The sequence below is a fragment of the Nicotiana tabacum genome, chromosome 8 (assembly GCF_000715075.1).
Source record: "Nicotiana tabacum cultivar K326 chromosome 8, ASM71507v2, whole genome shotgun sequence".
NCBI lineage: Eukaryota > Viridiplantae > Streptophyta > Magnoliopsida > Solanales > Solanaceae > Nicotiana > Nicotiana tabacum.
Window position 1 is genome coordinate 2,755,944 of NC_134087.1, and position 17,982 is coordinate 2,773,925.

The 17,982-nt window shown below is 37.8% G+C and overlaps 1 protein-coding gene across 1 annotated transcript; it reads right to left on the reverse strand.

Annotated features, from left to right (window-relative positions):
- Positions 1–9,865: 9,865 nt before the first annotated feature.
- LOC107794338 (uncharacterized) lies at positions 9,866–15,106 on the reverse strand. The gene is made up of 7 exons (XM_016616821.2): positions 14,455–15,106; positions 12,479–12,531; positions 11,968–12,060; positions 11,671–11,894; positions 11,107–11,173; positions 10,373–10,483; positions 9,866–10,218 (listed from the first exon to the last, which is right to left on the reverse strand). The coding sequence occupies exons 1-7, from the start codon at positions 14,897–14,899 to the stop codon at positions 10,195–10,197; spliced, it is 1,017 nt and encodes a 338-aa protein (XP_016472307.2). The 5' UTR covers positions 14,900–15,106; the 3' UTR covers positions 9,866–10,194.
- Positions 15,107–17,982: the final 2,876 nt, after the last annotated feature.

A 17,982-nucleotide genomic window follows, 5' to 3' on the forward strand; every position in this document is an offset into this window, starting at 1 on the left:
GAAGAGATCCCAAAAAGGAGAAGAACCTGGTCCTCAATACTGACAGCAATGATTCAAGTGGCGAGGATGCTGATATAGCTTACCTGACAAAACGTTTCCAGAAAATGGTTTGCAGGAATAGAGGCATTCCAAAAAGGGGGAGCTCCAGCAAGCCAAAAGGTTATGACCTATGTCATAAGTGTGGTAAGCTAGGACACTTCATCAAAGATCGCCCTTTTCTAAAGCAAGATCAGTACAAAAACAACATTGACAAAGCAGCCAAGAGAAACCCAGTTCCTGATAAACGCTTAAAGAGGAAAAATGCCGCTGAAAATGTTGTGAAACAAGCTCTTGCTGCATGTGGAGACTCTTCCAGTGAGTCTGAAAAAGATGACGATCAAGGTAACAGCTCCATGATGGCAATGGAAAATGAAGCAGCTGAGTATGACTCCATTTTTCCTTGATGGCACAGTCTGATGATGATAGATATGACGACGATGATGATGAGGTAAATTTTCTGGATGTTCAAAGAAATCTAAAGTCTTATTCTCCGAAAAAACTTATGTCTTTGGAAAATGTTTTAATTGATGCTTATCATAGTCTCATAAATGATAAAGATGCATTAATTGTAGAACTAGGAGAAGGAGAACAGTCTGGAGATGATTTAGTAATTGTTGTGGTTGATTTAAAGGAAACAATTGAGAGTCTGGAGAAAGAAAGAAGATGCCTTAGCTAGAAAAATTTCAAACGTAGAACATGAAAGAGACGATCTAGTGGTTGTTGTGGTCGATCTAAAAGAGACCATTGAGTGTGTTAAAAGAGAGAAAGAAGTTTTAATTGAGAGAGTTGCTAACATTGAGCATGAGAGATATGACCTACTAGTAGTGGTGGTAGATCTAAAGGAAACAATTGAGGAACATAAAATGGATAATAGGCCCGGGAACCGTCAAAAGGGAAAAGAGGTTGCAAGTGAGGCACATCTTAAGCTTGAGAATGAGTAAGAATCAGTGAAATCTAGTGTGTGTGGCGAGCTTGAGAAAAACAAAAAACTTCAGGAAGAACTAGGAAGAGTCAATAGTGATCTTGAAAAATCACTCAAGTAAACCTGGTCATCTGATGCTATCACTGTCATGTACATAAACAATGGGGGAAACAGGCAGGGAATCGGGTTTCAAAGGGAAAAGACTCCCTACAACCCTCATAGCAAGTACGTCACAGTACCTGATAATTGGCTATGCACTCACTGTGGTAACACTGGGCATTTTAAGAAAACCTATAAGGCTAGATTCCCGTCTCAACAGAAAAATAAAGTTTTTGTTGAAAAAGAAACTACAGCTAGGGAACCTGGTCCTTCACATAGAAAACGTTTAATGCTTGCTTGGAACAAAAATCCCTAATTCACCCATTTCCTCATTACAAGGGAGCCAAACTTATTTGGGTTCCTAAATCTAACCCTTGATTTACTTGTGCAGGGAACAGCGAAAGGGAGCAGCCAACAATGGTATATGGATAACGGTTGCTCGAAAGACATGACTGGAAGTACAAATGATTTTCTTTCACTGAAAGCCTTGCATGTGGGTGTATCCTTTGAAAATGGCAAAAAGGGATACATTTTGGGAGTTGGAAAGATCGGGAAGTCTCTTTCTCACTCTATTGAAAATGTGTACTATATGAAGAGGTTGAAGTATAGCTTGCTGAGTATCTCCGGTATTTGTGACAATGGTAACAAAGTGGAATTTGTATCCAAAGTATGCACAGTAACAAATCTTGTGACTGGTGAGGTAGTATTAGTGGCCAAAAGATACAAAAACATCTATGTGGCTAACTTTGAGTCCTTGCAAAATAGGGATCTTAGCTATCTAAGTGTTGTTACTAATAATGCTGAGCTATAACACAGAAGGCTGGGCCATGCAAGTTTCACGTTGCTGAACAAATTGGTCAAGAAGGACCTGGTTCGTGGTCTGCCCAAGTCAATCCTCAAGGATCCCAGGGTGTGTGATGTATGTGTAAAAGGAAAACAAGTCAAATCTTCATTCAAGCCCAAAAAGGAGGTTAGCACCTCAAGGACACTAGATCTCCTCCATATGGATCTATGTGGACCGATGAGGGTACCAAGTAGAGGAGGAAAGAGGTACATATTTGTCATAGTGGATGACTATTCCAGATTCACTTGGACTCTATTTCTCAGAACCAAGGATGAAACCTTTCAAGTATTTGTGGCATTTATGAAGAAGATCCAGGTGAAAATGAGTCTTAATGTAGTATGTATTCAGTCTGACCATGAGACAGAATTTGATAATGCAAAATTCGACGAATTATATGCTGAAAATGGCATCACTCATAACTTCTCAGCTCCAAGAACACCTCAACAAAATGATATCGTGGTAAGGAAGAACACAACGCTTGAATACATGGTAAGAACAATGTTGATTGATAGTGGCATTGCAAAAGGGTTCTGGGCAGAAGCCGTCAATACTGCATGCTATTTGGTGAACAGGTGCATGATCAGGTCCCTTATGAACAAGACGCCATATGAACTGCTGAGCGGAAGGAAGCCCAAGCTGACATATTTGAGAATATTTGGTTACAAATGTTTTGTCCTCAATAATGGGAAGGAAGAACTTGGAAAATTCGATGCCAAAAACGATGAGGGAATCTTTTTATGCTATTCATCACAAAGCAAAGCCTACAAAGTATATAACAAAAGAACTCAATGTGTAGAGGAAAGCATTCATGTGATCTTCAATGAATATCATGACCCATATGGAAAGGATTTGAACGATAAGAATGATCAAGACGGAGAACAATCACTTGTCCCTAGTGAAATCATTGACATGGCAAATGGAAAGGCTGATATGATGAGCCATGTTGAAGAATCAAATGAGGATGGTGCAACCATATCTCCAACTGATGGAGAGGAACCTGGTCCCTCAATCACAAGAACTGAAGCTGAAAGCAGAGTCGTCAATGTTGTTCAAGGGACCCCACACGCTAAGATGAGAAGCAATCAAGGTTCATAGGCAAAAATACCTGGACCTTCTCACAACGAGGTTCAGGTGTCTAACTTAAAACACAAAAATTCACACCCCCTTAATAACATAATCACTCCTCTTGATTTAGGAAGTCAAACCAGTTCAAAGACCAGAAACTCACTTGCCTTCTCAGCTTTTCCCTCTCAAATAGAGCCCAAAAATATCAAGGAAGCATTGAAAGATACAGACTGGATTACAACCATGCAGGAGGAACTCCATCAATTTGAGAGGAACAAGGTTTGACACCTGGTTCCTCGACCTGGAGATCGAATCGTTATAGGAACTAGGTGGGTATTCAGGAACAAACTTGATGAATTTGGAAAAACAACAAGAAATAAGGCAAGGATTGTAGTTCAAGGCTACAATCAGGAAGAGGGGATTGACTATGATGAAACTTTTTCCCCAGTCGCTCGAATGGAGGCTATCAGAATTCTTATTGCCTTTGAATCTCATATAGAATTCACATTGTTCCAATTGGATGTCAAAAATGCATTTCTAAGTGGCTTTCTAAAAGAAGAAGTCTTCGTCAAGCAGCCTCCTGAATTTGAGAATCATGAGCATCCTGAGCATGCTTTTAAACTCGACAAGGACTTGTATGGGTTAAAGTAGGCTCCCCGTGCTTGGTATGAAAGATTATCAAAATTCCTTCTAGAAAATGGCTTTATAAGAGGGAAAATCGACAACATTCTCTTTCTGAAGAAATGAGGAAGGAACCTGCTCATTGTGCAAGTCTATGTTGATGATATCATTTTTGGAGCAATAGTTGATTCCTTATGTGAAGAATTTGCAAAACTCATGGGAAGTGAGTTTGAAATAAGTATGATGGGGGAACTAAACTTCTTTTTGGGTCTATAAGTGAAGCAATCTCAAAAAGGGACAATGATAAGTCAACAAAAGTACATCAAGGAGCTGTTGAAGAGATTTGACATAGAAACATCAAAAATCATTGACACTCCTATTACCACAGCTACTCGTCTAGACATGGGCGAACTCGGTTCCCTTGTAAATCAGACCATGTATAGAGGTATCATAGGGTCACTCTTGTATCTCACTGCAAGCAAATCAAACATTGTGTTCAGCGTGGGTCTCTATGCAAGGTTTCAATTGAATCCAAAGGAATCTCATCTGAAAGCTGCCAAAAGAATATTGAGATATCTCAAAGGAACGCAGGACTTGGTTCTCTACTATCCCTCAAGAGACAACTTTGATCTTGTTGGGTATGCTGATGCGGATTATGCAGGATATCTGGTGGACAGGAAAAGCACGTTTGGAATGGCACATTTTTTGGGTTCTTGTATAATCTCATAGGGTACAAGGAAGTAAAACTCGGTGGCACTCTCAACTGCAAAAGCAAAATATGTAGCAGTTGCTTCTTGCTATGCTCAATTACTGGGATCAAAAAGCAGTTGGATGACTTTGGAGTGTTCTCTGACTGTGTGCCCCTCCTATGTGACAATACAACTGCACTCAACACGGGCAAAAATTAAGTCCAACATAAGAGAACCAAGCACATTGATGTGCGTCACCACATCCTTAGAGACAATATTGAGAAGGGGCTCATCTGTATGAAATTTTACACCATAGAGGATCAGATTGCAGATATATTCACCAAAGACTTAAGTAGAGAACATTAAAGAAATCGCTTTGCCCTAGGGTTAATAAAACCCAACTGAGAACTTGGTCCCTCGATGATTGGCTAATGAAAGAAATGTCCAGGTAAAGTTAGCCAAAAAGTATTTTCTAGCAAAATCTAACTCATATCTATACAGTTATAGGTAGACACGCATGATGATTACAGAAGCAACTAAGCAGTTGATGCAGTGTACGCTGGTAAAAAGGGCAAAGCTTACACTTGCAAAAATTCGTCAGGGAACCCGGTTCTCCTGACACGGGTTAGTAGTTTCTCTGTTCTCTCATGCACAATTTTAAATGGTTGAAATAGTGCCATGCCATCAGTGTGTTAGTTTCTTTTCTCTGCGTCTTTTGAACCCAAACGTCTCACCCATTGGTAAGTGACCCGACTCCAAAACTGCTGCCTTTTCTTAATCGGTCCCTCATCCATCTTAAATACATCCACCACTGTCACAACTCTTCACATCAAACTTCAAAATTTTCTTTCTTCTTTCTCTCTTCAAACTACCAATCCCTCCTCTTCAACTCATCACTTCTTACCACGACTGAAAATCAAGAGACCTCGAGTGTTCCAAGTAATACTCCTATTGAGTCATCACCACTTAAAACACTGATGTTAGACTCCTCACTCACCACTACTACTAGTCAAAACCATAGGGAAGAGTCACCTCCATATTCATTCCCCTCTCTTACCCAATTGAGTTCTGGTTCTCATCGGAGCCGCAAAATCTCGACTCTTAAAAGGTTTGTGGCTACGAGCTCTCCTCCTGTCTCGCCGGAAAAATTTGGTGAAAAGGGTACAGTTGACGAAGAGGAAAATCAGGAAATCTCTAGTCTTCCTATGGACAAAGGCTCAAATGTAGACCAAACTACTGGTTCTGGGAATGCTGACTCAACGAACACAGTTCCTAATATTGAGTCCACAGGTAACACTCCTTCTTCTTCCGCGTCTTCCATGGATTTACAAGAGAAAAAAACAATAGAAAACATGCTATCTATAGCTAGTGAAGGGGTTATTGTCAAAGGAGGAAATGATGGGTCTGAGCCTCAGGGGAAGAGTCTAAGACCGTGGTAGAAGGTAGAGAGCTTGTGCGTGTTGAACAATCGGCATAGGACAATACTACTGGGGTCCCTAATGAAGGACTTGATACCTCCTCGAAGGATCCAACTCAGGGGTCCTATCAAGAACCCTAGGTCAATATTGATTCTAATCTATCTCCTTATTTCTATGGTGAGCCTCTGGCTATGATTATGCCTGAGATAAGATATTCAACTGGATAAGAAAATAGGGATAGTGAAGAGGATTCCGATGATATGCCGATTGATAGACTAACTGGGAATCTATCAAAAGGAAAGTGCTCGCAAATCTATCAAAAGGAAAGTTGATACTGACGAGGAACCTGGTTCCTCCAAGAGGGCCAAAGTTGGTAATCCTCAGACTGCTGGAAAAGAGAAATTGAGGAATCAAAAAGTGCTATAGGGCCGCACATTCACCCCTGACATTTTGGAGGAGGCTGGAATGCAACAATTGGTTGAAATATGTGAGTTTCAATAGTGGACACACATGTTCACAGGAGATTCTCCCAAAGTATATGTGGAGGAAGTGTGTAGCTTCTATGCTGACTTCTTCAAAGTTGAGGATGACCATATCTGCATGATGGTGAATGGGGTGGATTTTGTGATGGATTTTGCGGTGCTAGGGTCTATTATGAATGTACCTGCTGAAGGGTTGTCTACTGTTCAAGGCTCTTGCACTTCAAATGCCATATTTAAGGATAAGGCAGTCCAGCAGGGGGAACGAGTGCACAAGAAGGCTCTCCTTTTAGTGTACCAATTTCTATTTGAGATGGTGAATAAGGTTTTGCTCCCTCGTGCTGAGAGAAGGTCCATGGTATCCAGAGCTGACCTTGTTCTCATAGAAGCGTTGGATGGCTTCACTACCATTAACCCGCTTGTGATTATGATCGAACACATGCAAAAAGTGGCAAAATTCAAAGATGGTAATCATGGGCTGCTTTATGGTTTCCTTCTCACCAAGGTTTTTGAGTTCTTCAAAGTCCCTCTGGGACAAGCTAAAGTGAGCACTAGGAAGCAAACATTCTACAAGATTACTCTCAAAAAATGTGAGTGCGTGGATAAGGTTGGACGAGTTGGAAGCACTTCTACCATCTCTTAGCTGATAAATGATCAGAACAGTGCTACGGAGGAGATCAGAAAGTTAAAAGAAAGGAATGATATTCTTGAGGGTCAGCTCAGTCAGCTTCAAGAGGCACCTGGTTCCAGTAGTTCTCAAAGCTCAGAAGTTGCTCGTCTGACTAAGGAGAATGCTGAGCTCAAGAAACAAGTGGAGGACCTGAAGGAGAAACTGCTCAATGAGCAAATGTCGATGAATGCTCGAATGGATCTAGTCCTCCAAACCCTTACCTCTGCCCCTAAGACCTCTACTTCCAGTGTCCCCTCAGTGTCAAGTTTTAAGGTCGCTTTCTTATGTTAAGTTTTTGATGATGTTGTGATTGGTACTTGTTTTTTTTATATTCTGAATTGTGGATGGTTGTTGGCAACATTGAAACTGTTCTCTGTCTTAAAATCCAAATTGTTTAATGACAACTTTTTCCCTTTTGTTGTGTATGCCTTGCTTTTATGTTCTATTTTTAGTCATGTTGTGTGCACATAAGTGGCATGAGTTAACTCAAGCTAGACTTCTTTTTGCTTAAAACCTGTTACTAATCTTTTTATGATGCCAAAAAGGGGAAAATAATTCAGGGGAAACAGGATAGGAAACAAATTCCTGGGGAATACGACAAATGCCAATGTCATTCTGGTTTTTAGGGGGAACTTGAATTATAAGTTTGTCATCATCAAAAAGGGGAAAATTGATAGGCAACATGTGTATTCGTGTTATGTTTTGATTATCTAACAAACTTACTAATAAGAACCAGGTGAGGAACCTGATACACGTCCTCAAAAACTTAAAGATCAACAAGTCTCCAGTTGGGGACACAGTTTAACTCTTTAGAGTCAAAAGAACAACAGAGGGAACAGATAGCGACCAGTTCCCGAGGAGACTATACAAGTCAACTGCCCAGTTGTAAAGTTGTTGCCTGCACATGCTACAGTACAGAAATAGTGCAGCAGTCAACTTTAGGAGGAATGCCCTTTACCTAACTTGCTTACATCATTCAAAGTGATGTCACAAATGAATTATTAACATCAAGCAGGGTAAAAACAAATCACTTGCACATTCAAGAATTGATTAAGCATTCTCTCAAGTGATCCATCAATCTTGCAAGTGACTCTCCAGGGCATCAAGAACAAAGAACAAATAGCAACGGACCAGTTCCCCGTATTGATTATATATCCTTAGTTGTGTTGTACCTTTATTGAAGTTCTTTACTTGTAATTCCTACTTATCTTAATTAGAAGCATTGCGTAGGAAACCCTTTGTAAATCATAAATCCTTGTGTTTGTGTCTTGACTAGAGTTAGTCGAGCTGTAAAGTCTTTGTAATAGAGTTATTACAAAGTGGCTTGTAATAGAATGTTACAAGTTAAGTGAGGGATTAAGAGGTTAATTTCTAAGTTACATAGGTTGTAATCTAAAGTTGCTCAGTAGTGAAGTTGAAATCCTACAAGGGTAGGTCGTGATTTTTAATCCCGTGAGTTAGGAATTTTTCAAGTAAAATTCCTCTGTGTCATTTACTTATTGCAGTGTGCATGTGTTTTGTGAAAACAAATAGAGAACCTGGTTCTCTATCTAGTTTGGTGAACCCTTAAATTCTATCAGATTGCGACCGACTATACTTCCTTTATTAAATGTTTTTCGCAATGTACTTCCAGCCCAAGTTTTGCATACCTATGGGATCATTTTGAATTATCTACACGTTCCAATTTCAAAGTGATTGCTGTTATCAGTTAATAGTATCATATTAGTCAGTAGAGCTGTTATGATTATTAATATAACATAGGAATTTTGGGTCAGAAATTAAAGATACAGCACTTTCAGCGCCATTATGTTTCCCATAAATAATCTCACTGGTCAGGTATTGCAAGTTTCTGCATTTCTCTCCTCATACTGCTTGTTTTTTTGAGAATGTTATTCTAACCAGAAGGAAACTTGGATCAACGATGAGTTGTTTTCGTATGACCTATAGGTTATGGGTGTACAAAGGAAATCGACGAACCGCACCAACCCGATAATTCGAGTCAAACCGAGAAAAAAAACCCAATTATGATTTGGTTTGGTATTGGAAAAAAACCCTACCATAATTGGTTTGATTTGGTTTTAGCTAAAGAAAGTCAAACCGAAACCAAACCAACCTGACATTACATATATAGAAATTTTAGATATATTTAATCTATAAATATACTTATTGTGATGCAATTTATAAATATTTCTTAAAAAAAATCATAATTTTATCTTTTAAGGTATTATTTCAAGGTTGGACTTAAAACTTTTGAATGCTCCAATAAGTTTTATAGCCATTAATACTAGTAAATTAAATTATGCTAACAATCAATACTAATGCTAACAAAAGACATTCAATTCAATATTACGAAAAGGAATGTATTGAATATCTATTTTTGTTTTGCAATAATTAGATAAAAATGCATAACCTATTTTTATTTTGCTTTAGCTTTTAGTCATGTAATTAATAACCCCCTTATTAGTCTATTTATTTTAGCATGACTTAGTACTTTTAGATTATGTTTATTTTTATTATGGCTTTTTAATTAGCAATATTTATATTACATAATTTTATTATCTTTATTGTTGAATATTTTAGGATAATGCCATGACACATCTCATATTTTGTATTATTTTTTTGAAAAATATTTTATATAGTTGTATCTTACTAGGATTAAAGAAATATTTTGAGCATATGTTATATGTTTTGTTCTACGAAGATTTTACTGGAAAAAATCCAAAAAAATCCAAATAACCCGAAAATCCGAGAAAAATCGATATTGAAAAACCCGAGTTTTATTGGTTTGGTTTGGTCTTTAGATTTAATAATCCTACACAATTGGTTTGGTTTGGTAATTGTAAAATTCGAACCAACCCGACCTATGTACACCCCTAAGTCATGGGTTCGAGCAGTGAAATCAATCATTGATGCTTGTATTAGGGCAAGTTGCCTATATTACTCCCCTTGAGGTGCGACCCTTCCTCGGATCCTGCGTGAAGGCAGGATTCTACTATGTTTCACATTCCACTAACAAATATTTTGTCTTTAAGAGAAATTAGAGATTCTCTAAAATTAATGATTATCTAAATCTCACACTAATCAAATAGCATGCACCACAAAACCTCATGCTATTGACTAGGACTAAGAGGGTGCTTTTGTGGCAGTATGTTACACTAATCTGAACTATAAAGGAGGAAATAAGCAAAATGATGCTTGCATACTAAGCATCAGAACTAGGAAATTATACAGTTAAAAAATAATTGAACTTTTCCTATCTGATTTTATTCACTATGTATATCTCAACTTGTGCATGTTGATAAAGAGCATGTAAATTCTAATTAGTTAAGGCAAAAGTAGTTCTGCTGTCTACTCGATATCCTTCATAGCATCCTGCATTAATGCAGAACAAGCAAGTTACGATCAACCATACCAATCGTCCTTACAAGATAGAAGCGGAAAAGCATGCTTAAACATATGCAAGTATCTGAATATATCAAGTACAGTACGAGTATAATGTAAAAGGATCGGATATGATCTGTGTTACCTTAGCAAGCCGTGTTACATAGGCTGCAGCAACTGCTGTAAACAATAAACCTATTCCAAGGGTCAATAGCTGTTGGTTTCCTCCTCCTAGACCTATTTCAGATTCCTCTTGCTGGAAATCAAGAAAAGTAGGATCTAGTGAGTTAATGATGATTTACTTCTTTTTCACACTAAGATATAAATCAAAAACTTCCCAACTGAATAGAACTTAAAGGTATTAATTTCGGAGAATAGTAAGGCCAAGAACTACAACATCTGAATCCAACACAAATTAGCACCAGATAGCACAAGCCAAAATTTGTTTGGATCGCAGATGCCCAGAACATCATTTTTGTTTTGTTTTCTTCAGTTACAGACTGGATTAGCCCCCCCCGGTTCGAGTCCATTAAAACCAAATCACAATAGTTGGTTCTTAATTATGCAGCTACTATTAACTTGTCATGAATAAAACATACACATACCTTGTCTGTACAGAGACTGCAACTTGCACTAGGTTGTTCAACAAAGCAGTTTGTAATGTTTCCAGTATACAGAAACTACTATAACTTTGAAAAGTGGACACTATCTAAAGTTATTATCAACTAAAATTTACTTTGCCAACTTCTCTTAACAAGAAACTGCGACTTCCACTGCAGGATTGAAAAAATAGAATCACAGAGTCATGACTGACGATAAGAAGGGACACGGTTCACAACTAAGAACACAAGATTTTAAAAAAAAAGAAGGAAAACTCACAATAAATGCGCGGCCAAATGCACCTGCGCTCACGTACGCCCATGTTCCAGGAAGCATTCCTAGCCAACTATATACAAAGAAGTTAGGATAAGCTGCAACTTTTCAATAGCTAGAGCATTTCAATACCTTCACATGATACCTCTATCAATATAAAGAAATGTGTATAAAAGGCTATTTCCACAAGATTGTGATCTGTTCTGTAAAAGAAAATTTTCTTCAACAATGAATTTTGCGACCTAAATATCAACAGGTGATCAAAGATGACAGTTACAGACGCTTCAGTATCACTTTACAAATGGAGAAAACAGAAAACGGTAAACAACTTGACACTGCTTTCTTCATCCTTCAGAATATAGTTTGAGTACAGTTAACTAACTAATTCTATTGATAAATAGCACACATCATAATATTACTGTAACTTGATTTCCTCTCTGAACCAATAAACCAAAGCCTGATAGTGAAATAAGTAGTTTATGCAGAATACGTGTCAACAGCACAACGATATTAGACATCTGACATTAGCCAATGATGAAGAAAAAAGTAAACATAGAAAATTGAGTTCACCTTCCTAAAACGTACGGCACAAACTTGACAGAAGTCAGACCATATAGATAATTCCCAAGAGAAAAAGGAAGCAAAGGGCTCAAACGGAGAAGGGTAACAACTTTGAAACCATTTTCTCCAATTGCTTTGTCAATTGCAAGAAATTTCTTGTTCCCTTCTACCAGCTTAAGAATACGTTCACGAGCAAAATATCTGGCAATCAAGAACGCAACAGTAGCAGCCACCTGAATGCATATCAAACTTTTGAGAACTTATTCTACATCATCATGCCAGTATTGAACCAAATGAACAGCTTACCGTTCCACTAATGGAAACAATGATGGTTCCAGTTATGGAGCCGAATAAAAGACCGGCTGACATCGTCAGTGGAATGGCGGGTATTGCAAGGATCTACAACAGGTGTTTCAGCGAAAGTCAGTTCAATTTAGAAACTCTGGAAAATGACATCTCATGACATTAAATATGTTTGGAAGAACTAGAAGATTGGTCAAGTAAAGCCCAAAAATGCAAGTGTAAAATACATTGGTATCCCTGTCAGTGATAATAAGAATATGAAATCTTGCTACTTTATTTTAGTTTACAGTGCCAGCATCCTATGAGCATCTTCTAAGCCAAAAAAAAACTAGGCAAGCACCACCTTTAAGATGCGAAAGGACCATCTAAAAGATGCGAAAGGACCATCTACCATATTATACATCCAATAAGTTGCTAGTGTTTCCACACCAAAAAAACAGTATGCCATTAACAAGTATTTTTCTGGAAGTTCTTGCAAGATTTTAAGCCAACAAAAATAGAGTATAGTTCGTACTTCTAACCCAGCATAAACTGCAATGAAGAGAGCGTATCCAGCTGCTCCGTAACCTGCCGTATGAGGAGCCTCAGTCAAGCTGAATTTACTTTTCTATACAAAAATTAAAGGAAAAACTTTTCACGTGATAAAACTGATGAAAGTTCAGCACATTCTTGATCTCTCAGTTTTGTTCAAAAAAGACCATCCAAAACTAAATTGCGGAGCAGGGATTATCAGAATATTCTGAATCAAACTAGTTAACTAGCACCGAACCACTTGGAAGACAAATCATTACAAACAGGCTAATGAAGATAAAGAAGCTTTGAATGGGCAAGCAGTACCACTTGGAAAGGAAGAGGCGGCAGAAAATGGAAGAGGGCAAAAAGTAGAAATTCGCAAAATAGGCTCATTCTATGCAAGACAAGAATACCCTGTCTAGTATAGGCAACAACAACAACAATGGTCAGTGTATCATTCTAGCAGTAAGGTCTTTGGTGCTTTAAAGTTGGAGCCAACAAAGGAGAAGAGTCAGAGCCAAAAGCCCTACAGTCAAAAGGATGAGCGTTTTCATTTAACATATTCCAGTAGAGGCTTATCATCATTCAGTAAGACAAAGCTCTCAACTTCCAGTGAAACCATTAACTCAGATAGGATTGACAGGTTTCCAAGCGCAATTAATAAATATCACTCACTATTATGTTCAATGAAGTTCAAAATGCAATAACAGATATTCCATATCTTTTTGGATATTTCACAGTTTAAGCAAAACTACAATGGTTTTCTATCTTCCCCTGATTCGCTTTATGTTCGTTCATTCCTCATTACAATTGCCTTGCCCTTGATCAAGATAGAGCTAGAAAGTGGCAAAGAAAGGTGTCCGACTATCATAACAAGTTGCCCGGCAAAAAATTCGTAATCTGTTGGATTACAAGAATCACAGATTAGAATTGCAGAAAAGATGATAATATTTAAGTGTTAGTCTACTCGTTTACACTTAATAATACTTGGCCATTCATGAGATGATTGGAAGACTTATTTTTCAATATAGATGAACTTGAATTTGGACTTGAGTTTGGGATTTAAATTAAAAGGATCCTGACTCAAATTAATTTTTTGTTGAACAGTTATTAGCAGCAGAATGACTTATCTGTTGTAAATGATGGTAACTTTGTCAAACTGTACAGCTGTTTAAGGTACTCTTCACATTCTTCAAATAAGAATGTGTTCCACCTCAACCACTAGTACATCTTTGATAACCGTAATGGGCTTCATGTATCCTACGAAGAAAGTTCATTTGCTTATCCCAGATGTCGAGCAATCAGTATTTTGAGAAGGTACACATACACATCTTAAACCTTCTCTGTTTTCGATAATCTCACATTATTTATTTCCTAGCATTAGCACCAAAACCAGCTGAAAAAAGCTCATTACCTCAGACGAACTTAATACCTGAACCAGGGGCGAAACTAAAGCCTATCAAGGGTCGCCGAAAAATTATATTGTGTATATAGGTAAAATATTAGGTTTAGAGGTATATAACATATATTGAACACCCTTTATCTGGAAACTTTTTGCACTTCTTTCAAGTTTGAACACCTTTGGGGAAATTCGTGGCTTCGCCACTATCCTGAACCATTATCGGCTAAATGGATGGGCTTGAGAATTTTGCGAGCTTCAGATTTTAATTGGTTCATGCAATCCAGATATATTTTATGTTACGATCAACATTATAACTTTACCTACAACCAATTAAAATGAAAAAAGAAAAAAAAAACACAGCTATCAACTTTTGTTGCTGTGCCTAGTATTCAACACCTAATATCCACAACCACTAGAGGAAAGACAATACCAATACCAAGAATTTTGTTATTTATCAATTAAAAAAATTCAAGGTTCAAGAATTGTTTAAGTAAGTAGTAAAATAACAAGGTTCAAGTATTGATGCTAGGACATTAAAGGTGGAAAAACTAATTGGAAAATTCATATGAAATTACCTTCAATAAAGCCAGAAAACTGGTTCAAGAAAGCATTGATCTGTTCCTTGTATAAGTACCCAACAGTTCCAAATCCACCAACCACACCCACAATCAAAAGACCAGCCAAAATGGTACCTTTAATAGCAGAATTATCATCATTTCCTAATCCACTATCCTTCTCACTCTCACTCTCATAATCATCATCATCATTTTTGGGGTTCAAATTAAGCAGCTTCCTGAAGCTCTGAGGAGATTTATTTGGTGTTTTCAAAAGGGTCTGCTGTTTCTTGGTTTCCCTTAGTGAAGAACATGGTTTCAAGAAATGAAACCGTTTGGCTTTAAAACTATACAGAAACGAATTAACAGATGAATTTGAAAGGGAAAATTGAATCTTGGGTCCTTGTTGAAAAGGAGGCAAAAGGGTGATACATAGAGGTGTTCTGCTCAAATCAATGGTGGGCATTTCAGAATTCAGATGATAAATTAAAGGGTCTAGAAAGTTGCTTCCTTTTTGAATTTCCTCTTCTTTTTGTTCTTGATTGCTTTTGCAAAGGTTGTTTTGAGTTCATTTAAAGTGTTTTTTGAGGGCTGTTAAATTTGTGTTGCTTGTGCCATGTAAGAATGGAATATTGTAGAATCTACTATTGGTTCTATGCTTTTGATTCGGTGTAAGATTTGTGATGCGGGGATGAATGATATTGACTTTTGGTGATTGAATGAAATCTGTGTTTCTTGTTGAAGCACGTGTTTTTTCTCTCTTTATTCTCAGAATATTTTTTCTAACACCTTGATTGGATGGTTGTCCATTGTATCTAATGGTATTATTACTTTAAATACAATTTGTTTTGATTGTTACTTAAATTTTACTGTATCGTATCGTTAAATACGTCCTTATATAACGACGAAATATGTCACTTTATGTAACGACCGATTTGGTGTGGTCACGTCGTTACCTTGTATTTTTCTCTCAATCTCACCCTTTATTATTATTAAATTATTTTATTTTATCATTTACCCTACCTTTTTATATAGTAATTTTACCTTGTATCATATTTTTTCTTTATAATATTGCAAGTTTATTCTTCATATTGTTGGTGCGTGATATCATGAAACGATGGCAAATATACTTTTCAAGTGGGAGGATATAAAAACATTGTTTGTCATTTATTACTTTGTTTAAAGAGTATAATAAAATTAGGAATAAAGTTATTCTGGACAAAGTGAGAGTGACATTCGTGGAGGATAAGATGCGAAAAGCGAAACTAAGATTGTACGGGCATGTGAAGGAAACGCATAGATGCCCCAATAAGTAGGTGCGAGAGGTTGGCCTTAGTAGATTTGAGGAGAGGTAGAGGTAGGCTAAAGTAATATTGAGAAGATGTGATTAAACATGGCATGACACTGCTCCAGCTTACCGAGGACATGACCTTTGATATGAGGGTATGTAGGTCAAGAATTAGGGTAAATGAGTAGTAGATAGTCAAATGTTTTTCTTCTCCTTACCAATAGTATTAATGCTAGTCTTGTATTTTCTTATTCTTAAGTTTCTATTATTATCTTTCGATTCGGTTTTCTTATTATCTTGTTGTTGTTATTACTTATTATTAATGCTTCTTTTTCATCTTTACTTGAACCGAATGTCTATTGGAAATAACCTACCTATAGGTTAGGGTAAGCTGGGTATACACTACCCTTCCCAAACCCTACTTGTAAAATTATATTGGGTTTATTATTGTTGTTCTTGGAAAGGATGAATAAAGAATGAAATATTATGCTTGAACAGGATAATAAATTTTATAAATGAACTATATCTTCAACTATTATTATTGAACATTTTAATGGATTACTTTTAATTTTTCACTTACTATTTTCTTTGTTGTTGATGTATAATCATGGGCGGCTTTCCAGCCATGCCACATGACCTCTTGGCCATGCCTCATGGCGTCCTGGCAAGCCTTCCAATGTCTAGCTCCATGGACGGCCCCGTGGACTTGGCCGCGCCAAGTGATAAGCGCGCATGTGCCTATGTCGCCCCACTGATAGCCCTCGCCAAAGCCCAACCGCAAGGCAGATGCCAACAACGCCGCGCGCGCAGACTCTTATGCCAAAGACAAGGTTGCTGCCAACAGACATGCTTCTACTTTGTAGGAATCTAAGTCTTTTTTAATGTAAATATAGAGTAGTTTTACTTCATGTATTTCCATTATGTCTCTCTATCTTAGTTAGGTCAAGTACTGTAACTTGATTTATTTTTTTAAGCACTATTATGGGGAATCAAGCAAGCAAATAATTCTTTGTATCGGTATCTCTTCCCCTCGATACCGTGTTGCTTTTCTGTAATAGCTTTCATTAATGCAATCAAGCTTTCTTTCATTATCAATTCTCTTTTCTGTTCTCTCAATTGCTCTTGACATTGACTTTCCCGTACGACACTAATAGTCTCGTCTAACGTACAGAGGGAACTCTAGTTGGCGGATAGTAACTGCACGGACATCAGTTGCTTAGCCTTACGTCGTCATTCGAAGGATTCGCAGGATTGCACCGCATAACAGTTGGTATCAGAGTCTAGGCTCGACATCGAACGAGGGAACACATTGCCATTACCACCATTTCTGACCATAGTAAATCATGGGGACCGCATTGCAGCCCATGAAGAGATGGTTGATGTATTATGACCCATCGTGAATACGGTGCCAAATCAATTAACCAACCTAGTACAAAGGTTGAACGACCTGGATTGTAGGATGCGACAGGCCGAAGGTGACATCGCAAACATCAGTCACTTTGGAGGAGATCGGCAAATGGCAGCAAAATTTTATGGTAAATCCGAGGGCCTCCAACATGAGCGTGCCGAGGATTTAGCCTATATGGCATAAGAGGCAGACATGGTGACTGCCATGCAGCAAACCATAGACAACTTGACAAGCCAGCTCAATGTTGTCAATGCTGCCCTACAAGGCCTATTTCGAGGAGGCAGAAACTAGATCGGGGGTACTGTGAACCTCACCCCTATGCCATAAAAGCTGAAGATTCCTGATCCAAAACCCTACAATGGGGCTCGGAATGCCAAGAAAGAGGAAAACTTCATCTTTGACATCAAACAGTACTTCGATCGTGGGGGAGTTAGAAGAAGCAAAAAAGGTAGCAACTACTGTGATAGAAACTTAGCGTCCACCAGGCTGTATAGAGAACCGGGTTCTCTATGAGTTTCCTCTAAAAATACTAATGAACCAAACTGTTTAGCGATCTGGTCCTATATTAGTTTGGTACAGTGCTAACTACTGAACAAGTATGTAAATGATACACAAGATAAGTTCCCACTGTATAGAGAACCAAATTCTCTATAAGTTCCCACTGTAAGCAACAAACTGTAAAACCAGCCAGTATAGGGAATCAGGTTCTCTAATTGGTCCCACAGTATCTCGGTAGAAAGTAAAGAACATAGAGGATTTTTACGGGGAAAATCCCAACTCAAGGGGACAAAAACCACGACCTACACTTGTAGGCTTTCAACTTCGCTAACTTGTAAACCCCTATTACAGATCA

What these genes read in the sequence shown, in the direction of transcription:
- LOC107794338 (XM_016616821.2), bottom strand. Translation starts at nt 14,899, where the DNA reads ATGCCCACCATTGATTTGAGCAGAACACCTCTATGTATCACCCTTTTG. An exon ending in GTTTTCTGGCTTTATTGAAG is followed by an intron (nt 12,532 to 14,454) that starts GTAATTTCATAT and finishes CTCATACGGCAG; the next exon opens with GTTACGGAGCAGCTGGATAC. An exon ending in CATTTGGCCGCGCATTTATT is followed by an intron (nt 10,484 to 11,106) that starts GTGAGTTTTCCT and finishes CTTGATTTCCAG; the next exon opens with CAAGAGGAATCTGAAATAGG.